Raw genomic sequence first — 15,599 nt, 5'->3', positions numbered from 1 at the left:
CACATTATTACCTAAAGCAGTTTAAACTTGCTGTCACAATCAAATCAAACAAACACTACATTTCAACAAGATTTTATTTTTAAAAATCAAATACATGTCTTCACTTTTTTATTTTTTATAATCACGTTTTTACTTTACTTTCCTCTGTGTTTTTGTGGCCTTGGAAATCTCATCATGTCACAGTCTGCTTAAACCTCAGGGCAACATTTTTAAAATTTCCAAACCTGAAAGTTGGTGTATCTAGGTCAACATCTAAAAATACCATCGTAATTTTTTTAAATTGTTGCCCAACATACTGATCTGCCTTTTGTTTGTTTGTTAAGGCAATATTTTTACAATCAGGAGCGAGTGTGTCAAATTGTACCACACAGCACCGGTTGATTCGAGACAGTCTGATATGATTGGCATGAGAGAAGTAAAAATAAAACAAATTGTCAGAAGAGGAAAAAAAAAAGCTCTCTTCTTCCTGACAGAGATAAGGTGTCTGTGTGTTGTGATTAGTTCTCAGATATTTGAAAAGATGTTGGAAGAATTAAGTGGTCGTGATGGCTGAAGGAGTGGAGATAAGACGGTTTTCTGCTTCATACATAGATCACACACATAATCTCGATCACTCTGTCTCTGTCTGCCTCACACTCCATTTCAGCCTCTCCATCTCTGCCAGTGTTCTGTACAGCAATTTTAGATGATACTTTACTCTGTAAGTACAGATGGTGGATATAAAAATAATCAATGTATGTTACTGACGTGTGCTGCCCCCTGCAGGCTCTAGGAATAACGTCATGCTATATGCTATATGAAAAATGAATTCAAATCAGTGACATCATTTCATTTGAGGATGATTTTTTTTTTTTTTAAATGTGCTCCAGAAAAAAAAAGTTCCAGTTGTGTATAACACAAAAACGTAAACATATAAAAGTGTTGATGTAGGCAAACTTCTGTGTGCTAACATCCACATGTGTGTGTTTGTGTGCATTTTCCTTGCAGCCCTGCTGTCGTCGTGGTGCGAGGAGCTGGGGCGTCTCCTCCTGCTGCGTCATCAGAAGAACAGGCAGAACGAACCGCAGGGAAAAGTCCCCATGCAGCCCAGCATGAACAGCATGAAGCCTGGCCTCACACACAGGTCAGTGGGGAGTCTCCTGTTGGATAGAGAAGGTGTTTCTTGTCTTAGACATGCCTTAAATTCTCAGTCAGGTCTTCTTTTCCACTTGATAGTAAAATGAAACTCATCCTCCCCTGTTGTGAAATAAAAAAAATACTTTAATGCCAGACGTATCAAGGCCAAAAGAGGCAGGTTATGATTAATTAAAAATACTAGGATTAACTTACTGCACTTAACAAGTTGTTTAAAGGAGTAGATTTTTCATTGTATTTATAATGTCTACTCTTTGTTGCACTTCAACATTAGTTATCATTAGCTGGAATTCTCGCGTTACAGGAAGAAATTAGACTCAAACTTGTTGATCAATTTGCTTTAAAAAAATATGAAGCAACACCCAAAGCTTTCATAGTCTGTTCCAAAATTTCAGTGTTTTCGTTACCTATTTTTTTGTCCGTAACTGTTCATGTTTTATCGGTTATATTTTATAATGTGGTAGTAGCCATGTCCAGAGGTACAATATATTTAGGTAATCCATCTGTCTTGTTGATATCATCATTATCTCAGTTCATCAGGGAAGTTCTTTGAATGTGGCACAAATATCTGCATGAACTCTGGTAAGAACTGATTAATTAAGAATGAAGTCATTGGAATCATTGTAGTGTTTCGTTTAGACCAAGAGTGACACTTTTCCGTTCATGAAATTCAATAAATATTCCTCATTGAGTATCAAAGGTAGAATGATCAGTCAGACCAAACCACATGTTTTGCTACATAACCACCACAAATCAGCTTCTCATCTCCCTTGCTGACTTCGAGGGAAAATGTTTTGCACAAAAACTAAAAATTGTTCCCACTTCGATTAGTTTGATCACGTCCAGATTGATGCACTCTGTCTAATGGTGCCACACTGACCCAATCAGGCTTAAGAGCTGGAGTATTTCTAAGAAACTGCGTGCAGCATTAGAGCTGATCTTCATTAAGGTATTATCACAAATTTGGTTGTTATGACACAGACACACACACACACACACATGCCAAAACAATCTAGAGTGGAGCTGAGGTGATGTTGGGTGGAGAGACAGAAACCACCGGGAGGAGAGCTGTGAAGTCATGTCTTTGGAGAACACTGTGTGCTCATACCTCCTCTCTCTAAGAGAGCCTTCAGTTATCCGGGAATTTTGTTTGTCTTCTGCTGAGGATCTTGGGATAACACTGTGCCTTTATGAGGAAATATTCAACACGTTGTCCATTCCAAGAGCTAACCTCTGAGTGAAAACAATCTGCTCTCCAAAAACAGCAGTGCCTTCCCACTCCCCATAAGTATTTAGCTTGTTTAATATGTGTAACCCACTCATATTTTACACTGATATTTATTTTACATCTGAATACTTAACATTCCAGCTGCTCTCTGCCGATCCAGGCTTTCCAACAGCTCAAGTAATGATTTACTTACGTATATCTAGCTTGTAGGGATGTGTGTGTGTGTGTGTGTGTGTGTGTGTGCGTGTGCGTGTGCGTGTGCTTGTGTGCAGCATATCGGCTCATTTGGAGCTTCTTTTTTTTTTACTTGTCTTGCTGCGCAGCCATCAGCCCCTATCCTGGCTGAAAACGTGTTTTGAAATCGGACGCCAAGATTCAGGATTGACTCACATTCTGGCGAGAAGAATTCCCTGATTATTCATGCATTTGGACAGATTTGTAACCCTGTTTGCATTCTATTGGTTCTTTCTTGGCCACCTAAAACTTCCACTGACATTAGGCCCATGTTTGTGTTTTGATCTCCTTTCCAGCGATGGATCCTTTCCATATGACTCTGTCCCCTGGCAACAAAGCACCAACCAGCCCCCCGGGTCACTATCTGTGGTTACAACAGTGTGGGGTGTAACTAATACATCACAGAGTCAGGTACGTCAACGCCTGATTGGTGTCTGTTGTTATACAAGTTCTTACACATTGACACTTCATCCCACGAGTTTATTTTACAAGGCTAAAGGAGATTTTATTTTGATTGTGGGGAAATCAGGTGCTAGGAAACCCAATGGCCAACAGCAGTATGAACCCTGGAGGTAACCCCATGGGATCGGGGATGTCTGCCAGCACAGCAGGGATCAACTCACCCCAGTTCAATGCTCAGCAGCAACAGTTTCCAAGCAAAGGAGGCTCCAACCAACAGTATATACAGCAGGGCATGTACGGCAGGCCTGGTTACCCTGGAGGTCCTGGGGGGTACAGCGGGAGGTAGGAGGAAACGGCCGCCTTTGTTTTCTGAAATTAATCAAGCCATTAAATAATTACCGTAATGATTAAAACATGATCGTTGTGTCTGGACAGCTATTCTGGAGGCCCGAATGCTCCTCCAGGTGGGATGGGCATGAACTCTCACACACGTCCTCCTGGTGATTTCACTCAACCAGCCGCCGCTGCAGCAGCAGCAGCCGTCGCTGCAGCAGCCGCTACGGCGACAGCCACGGCGACGGCCACGGTGGCGGCTCTGCAGGAGACCCAGAATAAGGATATGAACCAGTATGGGCAGGTAAAGTACACACAGGGTAACAGTACTTTAAAAAAAAATTAAAAGTCAACCTTTCATTCGACCACTGAAGATCCACAACAATCATTATAGAAAGCTAAACCGTTCCGTTTTGCCTCCAGATGTGTTCATCATTCCAAATGGGCGCAGCTCAGGCATACAACAGCCAGTTCATGAACCAGCCAGGACCCCGAGGCCCGCCTGGAAGCATGAATCCAGCCAGCATGGGATCGGCCATGAACAGCCCTAACATTAGCGGTCCTCCTATGGTCATGAACCAAGCTCGGACCCCTGGAATGGGGCCTTTCGGAGCTCACGGCCAAAGGATGCCTCAGCAAGGGTATCCTGGAGGACCTCGGCAAGGCATGCCCATTCAAGGCATGAAGAGGCCGTATCCAGGAGAGGTGAGAGGAAAGGTGATGAAACTAAATACATAGACATGGGCTCTATCTTCCTGTAGATGTAGAGACAACACCACCAAATGGAAACCAAACACCTACACTTGTCTTTCACCTGTTACTCACACCCTGATTCTGCCTGTTCTGCTCCTCCAGTTATTCCAGCATCCAGTCCCTGTGCTGGACAAACAGTTTACCCTATTTTTTTAAATATGTTTTTCTTCCAGGCTAGTTATGGGGGTCAGCAGTACGGGCCGAACAGTCAGTTCCAACCACAGCATGGCCAGTACTCTACTTCAAACACCCCAAGACCGCTGCCATCTCCTAACTACCCCGGCCAGAGGATGCCGGGACAGCAGGGCCAAGGACAGTACCCCCCTGGGATGCCCATGAGTCAATACTATAAGGTCTGTACTGTACTGTCTCCATGCATCAGAGATAGATACTAATAATTATAACGAGACACATTTCATACAATGTTATTGTTTCTATTCACTTGCTTTATAGCAAGAGCCCTTCAATGGGCAGAGCACCAACTTCTCTGGAGGTGGATACTCTTACAGCCAAGGCAACGGGGTACGTTCTCTGTGTGTTCTCCCCCAGTCACCATGGCAAATGTGCTGTACAGGTGTATTTATTATCATTCTTTTTTTTTTTTCGTTTAAAGCCCCCCAGGCCAGGCAACTACCCTCACTCCCCAGTACCTGGAAACCCAACACCCCCTATGACCCCAGGAAGTGGCATTCCTCCCTACCTGTCACCAAACCCGGACGTGAAGCCCTCATTTCCTTCTGACATGAAACCAAATATGACAGCACTACCAGCGCCTCCGTGTGAGTATCCCAGCAGTCCTGAAAGACGAAGCGTTTACTTCATCCGTCTCACTGTGGGGCATTCCGTGTTGGGTTAAAGTAAAACATACTTTGCTTCTCCTCCCTTCCAGCTAACTCCAGTGAGGAGCTGCGGCTCACATTCCCAGTCAGGGATGGAGTGGTGCTGGAGCCGTTCCGCCTGGAGCACAACCTGGCCGTCAGCAACCACGTCTTCCACTTACGACCCTCCGTCCACCAGACCCTCATGTGGAGGTGGGACCACTGCAACGAGTCATCATTTCCATTATTTATATATTAACACATTGTTCCCATTACTGCGCAATGTGCTTTCCATGAAATTCCCGCTATGGCAAACCTTTTGTAAATGATTCAAGTATTTTGAAGACTGATCTCATCAGATCGTTGTGATCTCTTGTGATCCTATGCAATTCACAGTAAATACTGCAAATAACTGCGTTCTCCTAAAGCGCTGCCATCGTGTCTGCATTCCAGTATACAGCATGCCACAGATGTCTTTATAAATTCAAAACACTGGGACATTATACTTTAAGCACCCCATTTTTCTGAAGGGGTGGTTAAGGTATTGATTTTCAAGTTGTTTGCTTCAAATTGAACATTATTCCGAGGAACATAACAAGATAGAGTTTAAAAACAGTGAATGTGTGCATGCTAGCTGTAACCAAAGGAAATCGCATGCGGAGAATGACTTTTACTGGATGCTCAGGATACATTTTTATACTAAAAATATTATTTCCTACCTTGGTTTGAATCTTTATCACAAGCACCTCCTCGTGTCCTCTTCCTGAAACAGGTCAGACCTTGAGCTGCAGTTTAAGTGCTACCACCATGAAGACAGGCAGATGAACACCAACTGGCCTGCCTCCGTCCAGGTCAGCGTCAACGCTACACCCCTCACCATCGAAAGAGGGGACAACAAAACTTCCCACAAACCCCTGCACCTGAAGCACGTATGCCAACCTGGAAGAAACACCATCCAGATCACAGTGACCGCCTGCTGCTGTGTGAGTAGAGGATATACGTGTGATTATTTCATTCAGAAAGCTGTGTTGATTCGTACTTTGTGCGTGCATTGTGCCACATGGACTCATGTTTGCATTAATTTGATGTCGTTGTGTTGTTCCGTAGTCCCACCTGTTTGTGCTGCAGCTGGTCCACAGGCCATCTGTGCGATCTGTCCTCCAGGGGCTCCTGAAGAAAAGGCTCCTCCCTGCAGAACACTGCATCACCAAGAGTAAGGCTCATTTTGTGTGTTAATCTTAATTACACAAGCCTACACCTGTTCCTCCTCAGGCTTTGCTTTGAAATAAGGTTCTGTAGAATTACTGCAAAAGTTCATAAGGATTACCTTCCCTTTATTTTAGTCAAGAGGAACTTCAGCAGCGTTGCAGCCTCTGCAGGCAACACCATCAACGGGGAGGACGGCGTGGAGCAGACGGCCATTAAAGTGTCGCTGAAATGTCCCATTACCTTCCGACGCATCCAGCTTCCTGCACGGGGGCACGACTGCAAGCATGTCCAGGTTTGTTCAGACAAGAAGTGTCATTTAAAGTGGACTGCTGATAAAAAAAAAATGATGTCGCTGTTAGTTATTCTGACTGTGGTGTTGATTTCCACAGTGTTTTGATTTGGAGTCCTACTTGCAGCTCAATTGTGAGAGGGGGACATGGAGGTGTCCTGTGTGCAAGTAAGTTACATGATTTTTATTTTTTAAAATTCAGTGAAAGATGTGACGACTTAAAAGTCATCCCTCTGATTTATCATGCTGTAACGTTCCTTTCTCTTTTCAGTAAAACAGCCTTATTAGAAGGTCTGGAGGTGGATCAGTACATGTGGGGAATCCTTAATGCCATCCAAAAGTATGTTTAGTCATTCTTTTATGTACCAAATTCCCACTTAATCTTGAGTCTGTTAAAAAGAATTTAATTAGAGATTTTCTGTTCTCGTCTTAAACAGTTCTGATTTTGAGGAAGTCACCATAGACCCGACCTGCAGCTGGAGACCCGTCCCCATTAAGTCCGAGCTACACATTAAAGAGGACCCTGACGGACCGCTTGCCAAGAGATTTAAGACGATGAGCCCCAGTCAAATGACGATGCCCAACGTGATGGAGATGATCGCCCAGCTGGGGCCCGGGCCAGGACCTGGACCAGGACCCGGACACGGCCACGGACCAGGACCCGGCCCGTATCGCCCACACCCGAGTCAACATGTCAGTGGCAACGGAGGAGATTACCCAGGTCTAGGTAATATACTGTATGACAGGACAGTCATGTCCTCTATGATGTAACCACTGAGGACAGTTAACTGTTTTTGGAGAAGCAGGAATTTAAAAAACGAGTGACACCAAACCGAATGTGACCTTTTAACAAGTTTTTACTCTTGCTCCTTCAGGTAACAGTTACCACGGCCAAGGGAACTTTGACTTTCCCCACGGGAACCCATCCAGTGGTGGAGTGGGGGGAGGGGGAGGAGGAGGTGGAGGAGCAGGAGGAGGAGGTGGAGGAGGAGGTCCTCCTATGAGTGACTTCATCCATGGCCCTCAGCTGTCACACCCCCCAGATGGACCTGGTGGTCTCCTTCCCCAGGACAAACCCCTTAACCACAGCATGAATGATGCAGTAAGTACAAGACAGTCGACTTCTGGAGCAACTTGATCAAACCAATCAGTAAACAGTCGTTATTGGAACATAAAGTAGATCGACTTTATATTTGTATTTCTCTTCTTCACTGATGCTTTTTTTTTTTTTGTTCTATAGAATTTGTTTGTAGTTTTAACAGAAAATCCCCAGAGAGTACCCGACTGAAACAAGAGACTTGTTATCTGAACATTTTCCTCTAGCTAGCAGCTAGCATGTGTGCTCAGTCATGCTCATGTGCTCATGCCACCGTTTAACGTTGCAGCTGTACACGTCTGCTGATCACAGCTTCCATTTAGAAGGCCTGTTCCATATTATTCATGCTGGAACTCATTTCGCTTTCCGTCTCTTTTTTCTGTCCCATTCACCTTTCCTCAACAATCTTCCTCGCTCCTTCTTCCAACTCTCTCTCTGTCTCCACCTCTCTGACATCTTCCTTCTTCTCTGGCGTTCTGTCTTTCTCTCGCATCTGCAGATTTCTCATCCTGATCAATCCCATAATTCCATGCAGCAGATCTTGCATGCGTCTCCCCACCCCGGCAGCCAAACGGGGCCGCCGTTGCATCACAGTGGCCAATCATCGCAGCCGCCTCGCCAGTCACAGCCGCAGCCGCCGCTTCAGCAGCCCGGGCAGAACAGTCACCCCCACAGCGATCTGAACTTTAACCCCTCCTCAGACGGTCAAATGGCTCAGGGGGCCCAGGATATGCCTGAACCCTCCCTGGATGTAAGTGGGCCAGCTTTTAGGCACCATAAGCTACCTGTTAAGCTAACGTTGTGTGTGGCAGCTGCTCCATCTCTTTGCTGTGTTTGTGTTTGACACTCAGATCGCTTTAGAACAGTGGTAACTGCAGCCTGTGTGGATTAATACCGGATCATTATTCAGTTGTCAAAAAATATCCTTTTATATTATTTAGCCTCGCCACTCATCCTCTCTTTCTCCCCTTCAATAGCTACTTCCAGAGTTGGCCAACCCAGACGAGTTACTATCATACCTCGACCCTCCCGACCTTCCCACCAACAGCAACGACGACCTTCTGTCCCTCTTCGAGAACAACTAGCCCTCACACACCCCTTTCTTTCGTTTAAGAGGAGTCGTGATGTGCTCAACCGTCCGTCCAACAGACACTTTCACCGACTTTCTATCAACACTTCAAGCGGTTTCCTACTCCTAATGCATAGACACACGGACACGGACTCTCTGCAGATAAAGAGTGTGACAAAGGATGTGGTTGAGAAGAGGCACCTGTTCGGGAACTCCAAAGGAGAAGGCAGGAATGCCGCTCGCCCCTGCAGTCCCTTTATTTTACCCAGTGCAAAGATTCCATACACCAGTTCCTCCGCCTGACTCTAAACACACTATTTACAGCCCCGATGGCAGGCACTAAAGTGATATACATACAAGATACTTGTGACTTTTCAACTGAAAACTGTGCAGCTATAATCATCATGTGTAAACCAACGCAGACAGAAAAGTGTTGGAGCTTTGTTCTTTGTGGGGTTTTTTTTTGTTGGTTTATTTTTTTTGATTATAATTTTCCGTATGTGAATAAAAATGTCTAGTTTTCATATTTGAAATGTGCTCTTCCTAATCTTTGGCACATGCCCTGCTCTTCACCCACAACAATTCTGTGTGTGTTTGTGTGTGTGTGTGTGTGTGTGTGTGTGTGTGTGTGTGTGTGCGTGTGCGTGTGCGTGTGTGTGTGTGTGTGTGTGTTCAGGAGTGTTGGTGTGTTTGTTTACATGTCTTGTTCTGTCCGCCTGTGAATGCTTGAGGAGGAAAATGAATGAGGAGGAAAAGTTTGAATGAGAGGAGGAAACAAACTGGGTGGAAGAACGACAAATTCCACTTTTAGAGCTGACTCAGCACTTCTTTCCCAGCCGGTCTGCAGTCGATCGCTTGTAATTTATTTGAATGTTTCGCTCTTCCACATTAATTCAGCACTGTTGTGTTCAGAAGTGCATGTGTGCCAATAGCTTCTGTTGTCTTTGTCCAGCCTAAATATGCTTGATCAAAATGTTTTCTCTCATTTTCTATTTATTATTTCATTTCAAATTCATCGATTTTGTTATCAGTTTTTGGCTGTTGTTGTTTGTTTTTTTTTAATTGTATTTTATCTTTGTCCCGTGTGGAAATAATTCCGATACATGTCACCAAAGCTGTCCTGTGCTTCTTAAAGGGGTTTGGAGTTTATGTTGATGTTAAAAGAGGGTTTCAACATGTCTACAGAAGTTTTTAAACCCTGTGTTTTATAGAAACGTCTATGTGGTCGTACCGATCGTTCCTTTTGTCTTTTTTGTTACCGTTGAGCTGCAACATTTTGGGAAAAACCATCCTGCATGATCCAACAGTGTTTCCGGAGCTGTTGTATATACCCTTTGTGAATATTTTGTGACTGTACTGTACTCTACCCACCCATTACTGTCAGCTACATGGTACTGTCACGACTGGACACACACACACGCACGCACACACACACACACACACACACACACACACACACACACACACACACACACACACACACACACACACACACACACACACACACACACACAGAATCCCTTCAAAGTGTCCAATGTTGTCATGAAGTGATCCAAATGCACGCTCACTGGCCTTGTATTGTGTATTGTGTGCAGTTTTTCCATTACCCTTTGTCAGTGCATCAGTGGAGTGAGATATTAATATTTCCAAAAAAACTATGTTTAATATTTGTGACCTTGTCACTCAGATCTAAAGTGAGAATGTGCAAAGTCCTGTTGATTGTTTGGAGGCCTAATTATGAGCTTTTTACTGACCCTTACATTGCAAAAACGCGTGAACATCCTTTGTTTATTGCCATCACATTTTATATTATTTTGACTTCTAAGTTATTATATTTGTCCTGTGTTTTGATAACACATATAATTTGCTTTTTTGTGCAGTCAAGCACAGTCAATTAATTTAAAATGTTCTGTGTGGCTGGAAAAATGTCGCCCCCGCTGACATTTGTAATCATCAGAATGAATAAGGCTTTACTGATCCTCGAAACCGATGACATCGCCATGTTGTCTGTGTGCGTCTATGTTTGTTAAGGACAAGGCACTGCCACACAGGGGGTGTTTTATTCCCCCGCACAGTGTGTATCACAAAAACACATCTAATAATTTGAGCAACACAAATTGTGCTGTCTGACTGTCAAAAGTTGGGAGAGTTGAGGGTTTAAAAAAATAGAAAACAATTCATGTTGTGAAGTTCAATTTGGGGGAGACACCCCCTCACCACTCTCTCTCTCTATGGTTTGAATTATAAGAAGAGGCTGTGGCAGAGGAATGAGGGCGGGGTTGGGAATGTAAGGGAAATGTGTATATAATGTAAATGACAAATAGAGACACGTTAACAGAAATGTATTCATTTTCCTCAGGAGGAGTGTTCATAGTGTATGTAGAATTTGTAAAGCTTCCATCCTCCTGTCAGGCATTGAATTGGCAAAATGAGTCTGTGTTTGATTGTGTCTGTGCAGACCTCTCTAACCACGTCTGTTCATTTATGTAAGATACTTTATGTGGCCCTTCAATGGGGTGTCCAAGAAAAAAAAAAGACATTTTTCCCTTGTGTAATATTAAACTTCTGCGTATTTCTCTATTACCTGTGTACTTTATAAAGGTGCTACAAAATTATTAAAACATTTTGAGGTATAATTGGGACTTGGAGACTTAAGGGTTGTTTCCAAAATTACAGTTTGTAAACATTTTGTCAAATTTATTGTTTTTTTATGCAATTTGGCAAATAATGCTATAAAAGGTACAGTCTGAAGTGATTGGCACAGTAAGTGGCAGTTGTCTCTTTGGTTTTGTACATTCTATGTACAATCATTTCATATTCTAAACTGGTCAGAAAAAAACATTGTGATTTTTAGTCTTGCAAATCTGTATGTAGTTAGATGGCGTGACATCCTAATATTTATCTAATAAATATGTATTCAGATGAAACACAAGTCATGGCCTCTGCGTCTTTTGACATTCACAAATCAACCGGTATGTAGTAAATCATAAAAATAATTTTTTATATCTTCAATTGTAACTAAATATGCATCCAATTAGAAATGACAATTAAAAAGTCATTACCCTTTTTATAATTTCTTTTTATAAACTAGAAAAGATGTCACACATACCTTACACAACATCCAGCCATGTGGCCAGAAGTAACTTACAGTATAATATTTCTTTATTTCTTACTGACAGCCTGGAATAGTTAAATCATGGCCCTGTTTGAGCATTAACATTTTTAAAGTACTATGAATAAATTGAAAGTAGACATGGTGACAAGATAGACAAAAAAAAAAAATCAACCTTTGGCTTGATTCCATTTCGATCTCATGTGCTGTACATGAATTGTGGACACGATTTTTAAAAAAAAAAACATTTTGTTAAACGTTCCTTATAGAGCTTCAAAATAAAAACATCCATACACGCAAATTCAATTCTCTCACATCAGATTTGAGTCACTTTCATATGAGAACCTGTAACACATACATAATTCAGTAGCAGCATTTTTGCATTTACACTTGTACTGAATTCCGTTGCCACCAGCCAGCCAAACAGTAGAAGTTAAACATGAACGGAGTGAGTCTTGTAATGTCAAGCTGTCCGAAGTGAAAATGTGACCTGATGACAACCTGAATATAATTGTCGTACTTCCTAAACCGGCCACGGGGTGTCGCTGTCTGTTAGTGTGACGTCATCCACAAGCGCCAGCTGAATCTGGCGGCTCCTCGCCTCCGGTGGCAGCAGAGGAATTATGCTGCAAATTAAAAAACGTATACGGTACAGCAGTCCCGTCATCGCTGCTGCGAAGCTGTTCTCTTCTGCGGCCCCCAGGAACCCTGTCGTGTTTCTGGACGTCGAGGCCGATGGCGAGCCTCTCGGAAGGGTCGTCATCGAGGTAGAGTAGAACTTTATTGATCCCTTAAGGAGGTTCCGTCAGGGAAATTAACTAGCAAAGCTAACTAGCTACTGTTCCTTCATTCATTCATGAATTTCGTTGTGATTTGTTTTAATTCTCGTGTGTGTCATGTTGCAGGTAAATGCAGATGTTGTCCCAAAGACTGCAGGTATGATAATTAACCTTGTGCTTGTCAGGACCAACTCCTGCTGGATATAGGAGTTCTATCCATTTTTTTTTTTTTTTTTAATGAATTATGAAAATAATTTTTGGAATTCCAGAAAACTTCCGAGCCCTTTGCACCGGAGAACATGGCTTTGGCTACAGGGGATCTGTGTTTCACAGGGTCATACCTGAGTTCATGTGTCAGGTAAGATTGACAATTGAAGGGACTCCAAAAATGCAACTCTTATTTCAAGGAGTTGCAGTCTAAAAACTGATTTAAGTCAATATGAAGGCCAGTCTCTCTCAACACTATAGCTTTAACACCTTTCTCAAACTAATCTAAAATGACTTTTTTAAAATAACCCATTCCTATCAAATTGCATAGAGTTGGCCATAATCCTGCAGGATGACATCATCCATGAGGAGTAGGATTACTGCTGCAATCAATGCTGATGCATGACACATTTATTTTACACCTTATTCTTATTGCATCAACGGATACATTTCTGGTTGTTAAATTTTGCTGGTGTTTCTTTCTTTCTTTCTGTTTATGATTTAAATCGAGGTAATCGTCAAAAGTTGGTAACAAGTAAAATGCAGATCATTATTTTACCGCAAGCAAACTACACAAGTGATTCTGCAGATAAACACAAGGGGCTAATTTTAAATCTCTTGAGTGTATAATAACTGCTAAGTGTATGCTAAGTGTTTTCTGTTCCAGGGGGGAGATTTCACCAACCACAACGGCACCGGAGGGAAGTCTATATACGGGGAAAAATTCAACGATGAAAATTTCAAATTAAAACACACTGGTCCAGGTAGTTCCATTCATTCAGTTACCTCAGACTACTTTACCTCTTACAGAACAGTCTTTTATTCATTCATGATGCTTATTGTCACTGCAGACGGGATTTCTATTCCGATGTCGACCCAATGAAGATTAAATCATTTGTCAATAAAAATATTAACATTCAAACCACCCTCCTCTCCAGTCATGTATTTAGAAGAGCTGCCTGTCCACTAGATGGCAGTGCCTATTTTCACGCAGGACCTCCAATATGAATTTTGCTATCCTCAGGTGATGACCTACTTTTTAGTACGACATCATGCACTAATCAAAATAACTGCTTTCTTGAATAAACTTCATCCACACACTGATTATTTAGTTTGTCTTGGTTTTGATTTACATCCAAGTGTTGCAAGTGTAGTTCCAGAAAAGATAAATAAGCTGCAGCCCAACTTTTGGATGGATGGAGACAGGAGGTCTAGATCTCCCTGAAACGTTTGGTCTTTGCCATCACCATGTCTGCAGGAACACTTTCGATGGCAAATTCAGGACCGAACAGCAATGGCTCCCAGTTCTTCATCTGCCTGACTAAAACGGATTGGTAAATACACGGTGGAACTTTTAAAACCGATGCATCAGTTGTGTAGCAGGAGTCACTTCTCCTCTCTTTTGACAGGCTTGATGGTAAACACGTGGTGTTTGGGCAGGTGAAGGAAGGAATGGACGTTGTCACCAAGATGGAGTCCTTTGGTCTACATGATGGTGGTGTCATCAAGAGAATAGTTATCACTGACTGTGGAGAGGTCAAGTAAGACCTAAAATTACACGAGGACTTGCAATGATAAACTATTTGCTTCATGATTTATCATTTAAACAATTGCAGGTCATTCTCTTGTCTAAACATAACAAATTTTTACTGTTGCTTTGTTAAAAATGTAAATATTTCTCATTTAATCCTCAAAATCATGTATGAAATGTTTATTTTGTGTGTTAGAACATATTTTTAATGCCAAGAGGAGAGTCCACTAAATCAGCTTTTTTGCTACAGATGGAGTAACTTCTTGCATCTACTTTGTATGTACATGCTAAATTTTTCTCTATGTAAACTGTTCTTATTACACAATTGCTTTACATTTACTACTAAATAAATAACCATTTCCAGCTTTTAATAGCTGGAGTGTCAGTGCGGGACGTTTGCTCAAATGTGCCACCAGCCTCGCCGGTTTTAAAGCTTCCTGGAGAGGATCCAGCAGCTTTTTTTAGACAGCAGCTCTGCAGCACAACTGATTTCCTGTCCATCAGAGCAGGATGTGACTTCTACCTACAGTCCAGTCGAGCTGCAAAGAGATGAATGCAGTTGACATATAGAGCTGTAGGCTGGGCCTTCATGGGACACAGAGAATACAGATTACTTAATCTGCTGGAGCCATTAAGAACCTCAGAATGTCTTCATCTTGTATGTGGGCTGTTCTTCTTTTCACTGCCTCTTTATTTGAAAGGCAGGGTGTCTGGAGGAGAGAGAGACAGAATGGAGGCCAGGACGTGTCTGAAAGCCAGAGACTGGGTGGTGCTGCTTATCGAGCTAATACTTCATGAAAGTAAATAATGAAGCGACGTGAAAAAACAGCTTTTGTGCCTAAATGAAACCATATGTGTGCTGACCTTCCACCATTTGTTTGAATTCTCAAATTACATTGTTGCTATAGAGACTTTTCTGCTCTCGCTCTGTTTGAGCTGGAGATGTTGTAACAAACTTGATATAATTTGGGTCCCCACCCACTGGTGTAGTTTTAGTTATTTGGAATGCACACTCGGTGCATGGAAACTTGGCTTGAGAGATGGTGGTGCTGCAGCCAAGGCTTGATAGAGGTGCAAAACAATGTCATCTTTACAACTTTCCGGTGCAAGTTCTACATGTATCATACAGCACCTATGTTAATGAAAGAGTCTGTGTGCATGTGTGTGTCTATGTTTTGGTTTTACTGTCAACAACTTAAATAGAAATGTTGAAATCACATCGTGTCAGCTCGATATCTCTCTTAACATTCAACACTTTCACAGAGGTTAAAAAAAACATTTCACAATCAACTTGAATAATTCATAAAAAACCATAACCTATGTGCTTTTAGTGTTACACAAGTCCTCAAGCATAGAAACAAAATGTTAAAATATACTCTGATGATAAATTCTGTGCAGACAGGAG

At 42.3% G+C, this 15,599-nt stretch overlaps 2 protein-coding genes across 9 annotated transcripts in view; both read left to right on the top strand.

Annotated features, from left to right (window-relative positions):
- The window catches only part of zmiz1a (zinc finger, MIZ-type containing 1a), a 95,122-nt gene extending 83,977 nt beyond the window's left edge, over window positions 1–11,145 (top strand). For 4 of the 8 annotated variants that reach the window (XM_068326793.1, XM_068326796.1, XM_068326792.1 and 1 more), the window contains 18 exons: window positions 988–1,123; window positions 2,893–3,007; window positions 3,126–3,340; window positions 3,434–3,635; window positions 3,755–4,048; window positions 4,258–4,437; window positions 4,538–4,606; window positions 4,698–4,863; window positions 4,974–5,115; window positions 5,675–5,885; window positions 6,010–6,115; window positions 6,246–6,403; window positions 6,501–6,568; window positions 6,672–6,740; window positions 6,838–7,127; window positions 7,276–7,502; window positions 7,996–8,247; window positions 8,474–11,145. In XM_068326793.1, coding sequence (XP_068182894.1) covers window positions 988–1,123; window positions 2,893–3,007; window positions 3,126–3,340; window positions 3,434–3,635; window positions 3,755–4,048; window positions 4,258–4,437; window positions 4,538–4,606; window positions 4,698–4,863; window positions 4,974–5,115; window positions 5,675–5,885; window positions 6,010–6,115; window positions 6,246–6,403; window positions 6,501–6,568; window positions 6,672–6,740; window positions 6,838–7,127; window positions 7,276–7,502; window positions 7,996–8,247; window positions 8,474–8,581 — 3,008 coding nt within the window. In that variant the 3' untranslated portion in view covers window positions 8,582–11,145. The remainder of the gene's footprint in view (window positions 1–987; window positions 1,124–2,892; window positions 3,008–3,125; window positions 3,341–3,433; window positions 3,636–3,754; window positions 4,049–4,257; window positions 4,438–4,537; window positions 4,607–4,697; window positions 4,864–4,973; window positions 5,116–5,674; window positions 5,886–6,009; window positions 6,116–6,245; window positions 6,404–6,500; window positions 6,569–6,671; window positions 6,741–6,837; window positions 7,128–7,275; window positions 7,503–7,995; window positions 8,248–8,473) is intronic. The other 4 variants (XM_068326797.1, XM_068326795.1, XM_068326799.1 and 1 more) reach the window with 3 other exon arrangements.
- An 822-nt stretch (window positions 11,146–11,967) lies between these two features.
- ppifa (peptidylprolyl isomerase Fa) lies at window positions 11,968–15,411 on the top strand. Its single transcript, XM_068326719.1, has 6 exons — window positions 11,968–12,444; window positions 12,583–12,613; window positions 12,726–12,814; window positions 13,331–13,427; window positions 13,922–13,997; window positions 14,073–15,411. The coding sequence occupies exons 1-6, from the start codon at window positions 12,301–12,303 to the stop codon at window positions 14,206–14,208; spliced, it is 573 nt and encodes a 190-aa protein (XP_068182820.1). The 5' UTR covers window positions 11,968–12,300; the 3' UTR covers window positions 14,209–15,411.
- Window positions 15,412–15,599: the final 188 nt, after the last annotated feature.

Source organism: Antennarius striatus, chromosome 11 (genome assembly GCF_040054535.1).
Source record: "Antennarius striatus isolate MH-2024 chromosome 11, ASM4005453v1, whole genome shotgun sequence".
In the NCBI taxonomy this organism is placed as follows: Eukaryota; Metazoa; Chordata; class Actinopteri; order Lophiiformes; family Antennariidae; genus Antennarius; species Antennarius striatus.
The sequence above is the reverse complement of the archived record's forward strand: the minus strand, read 5'-3'. Positions and strand labels throughout refer to the sequence as shown.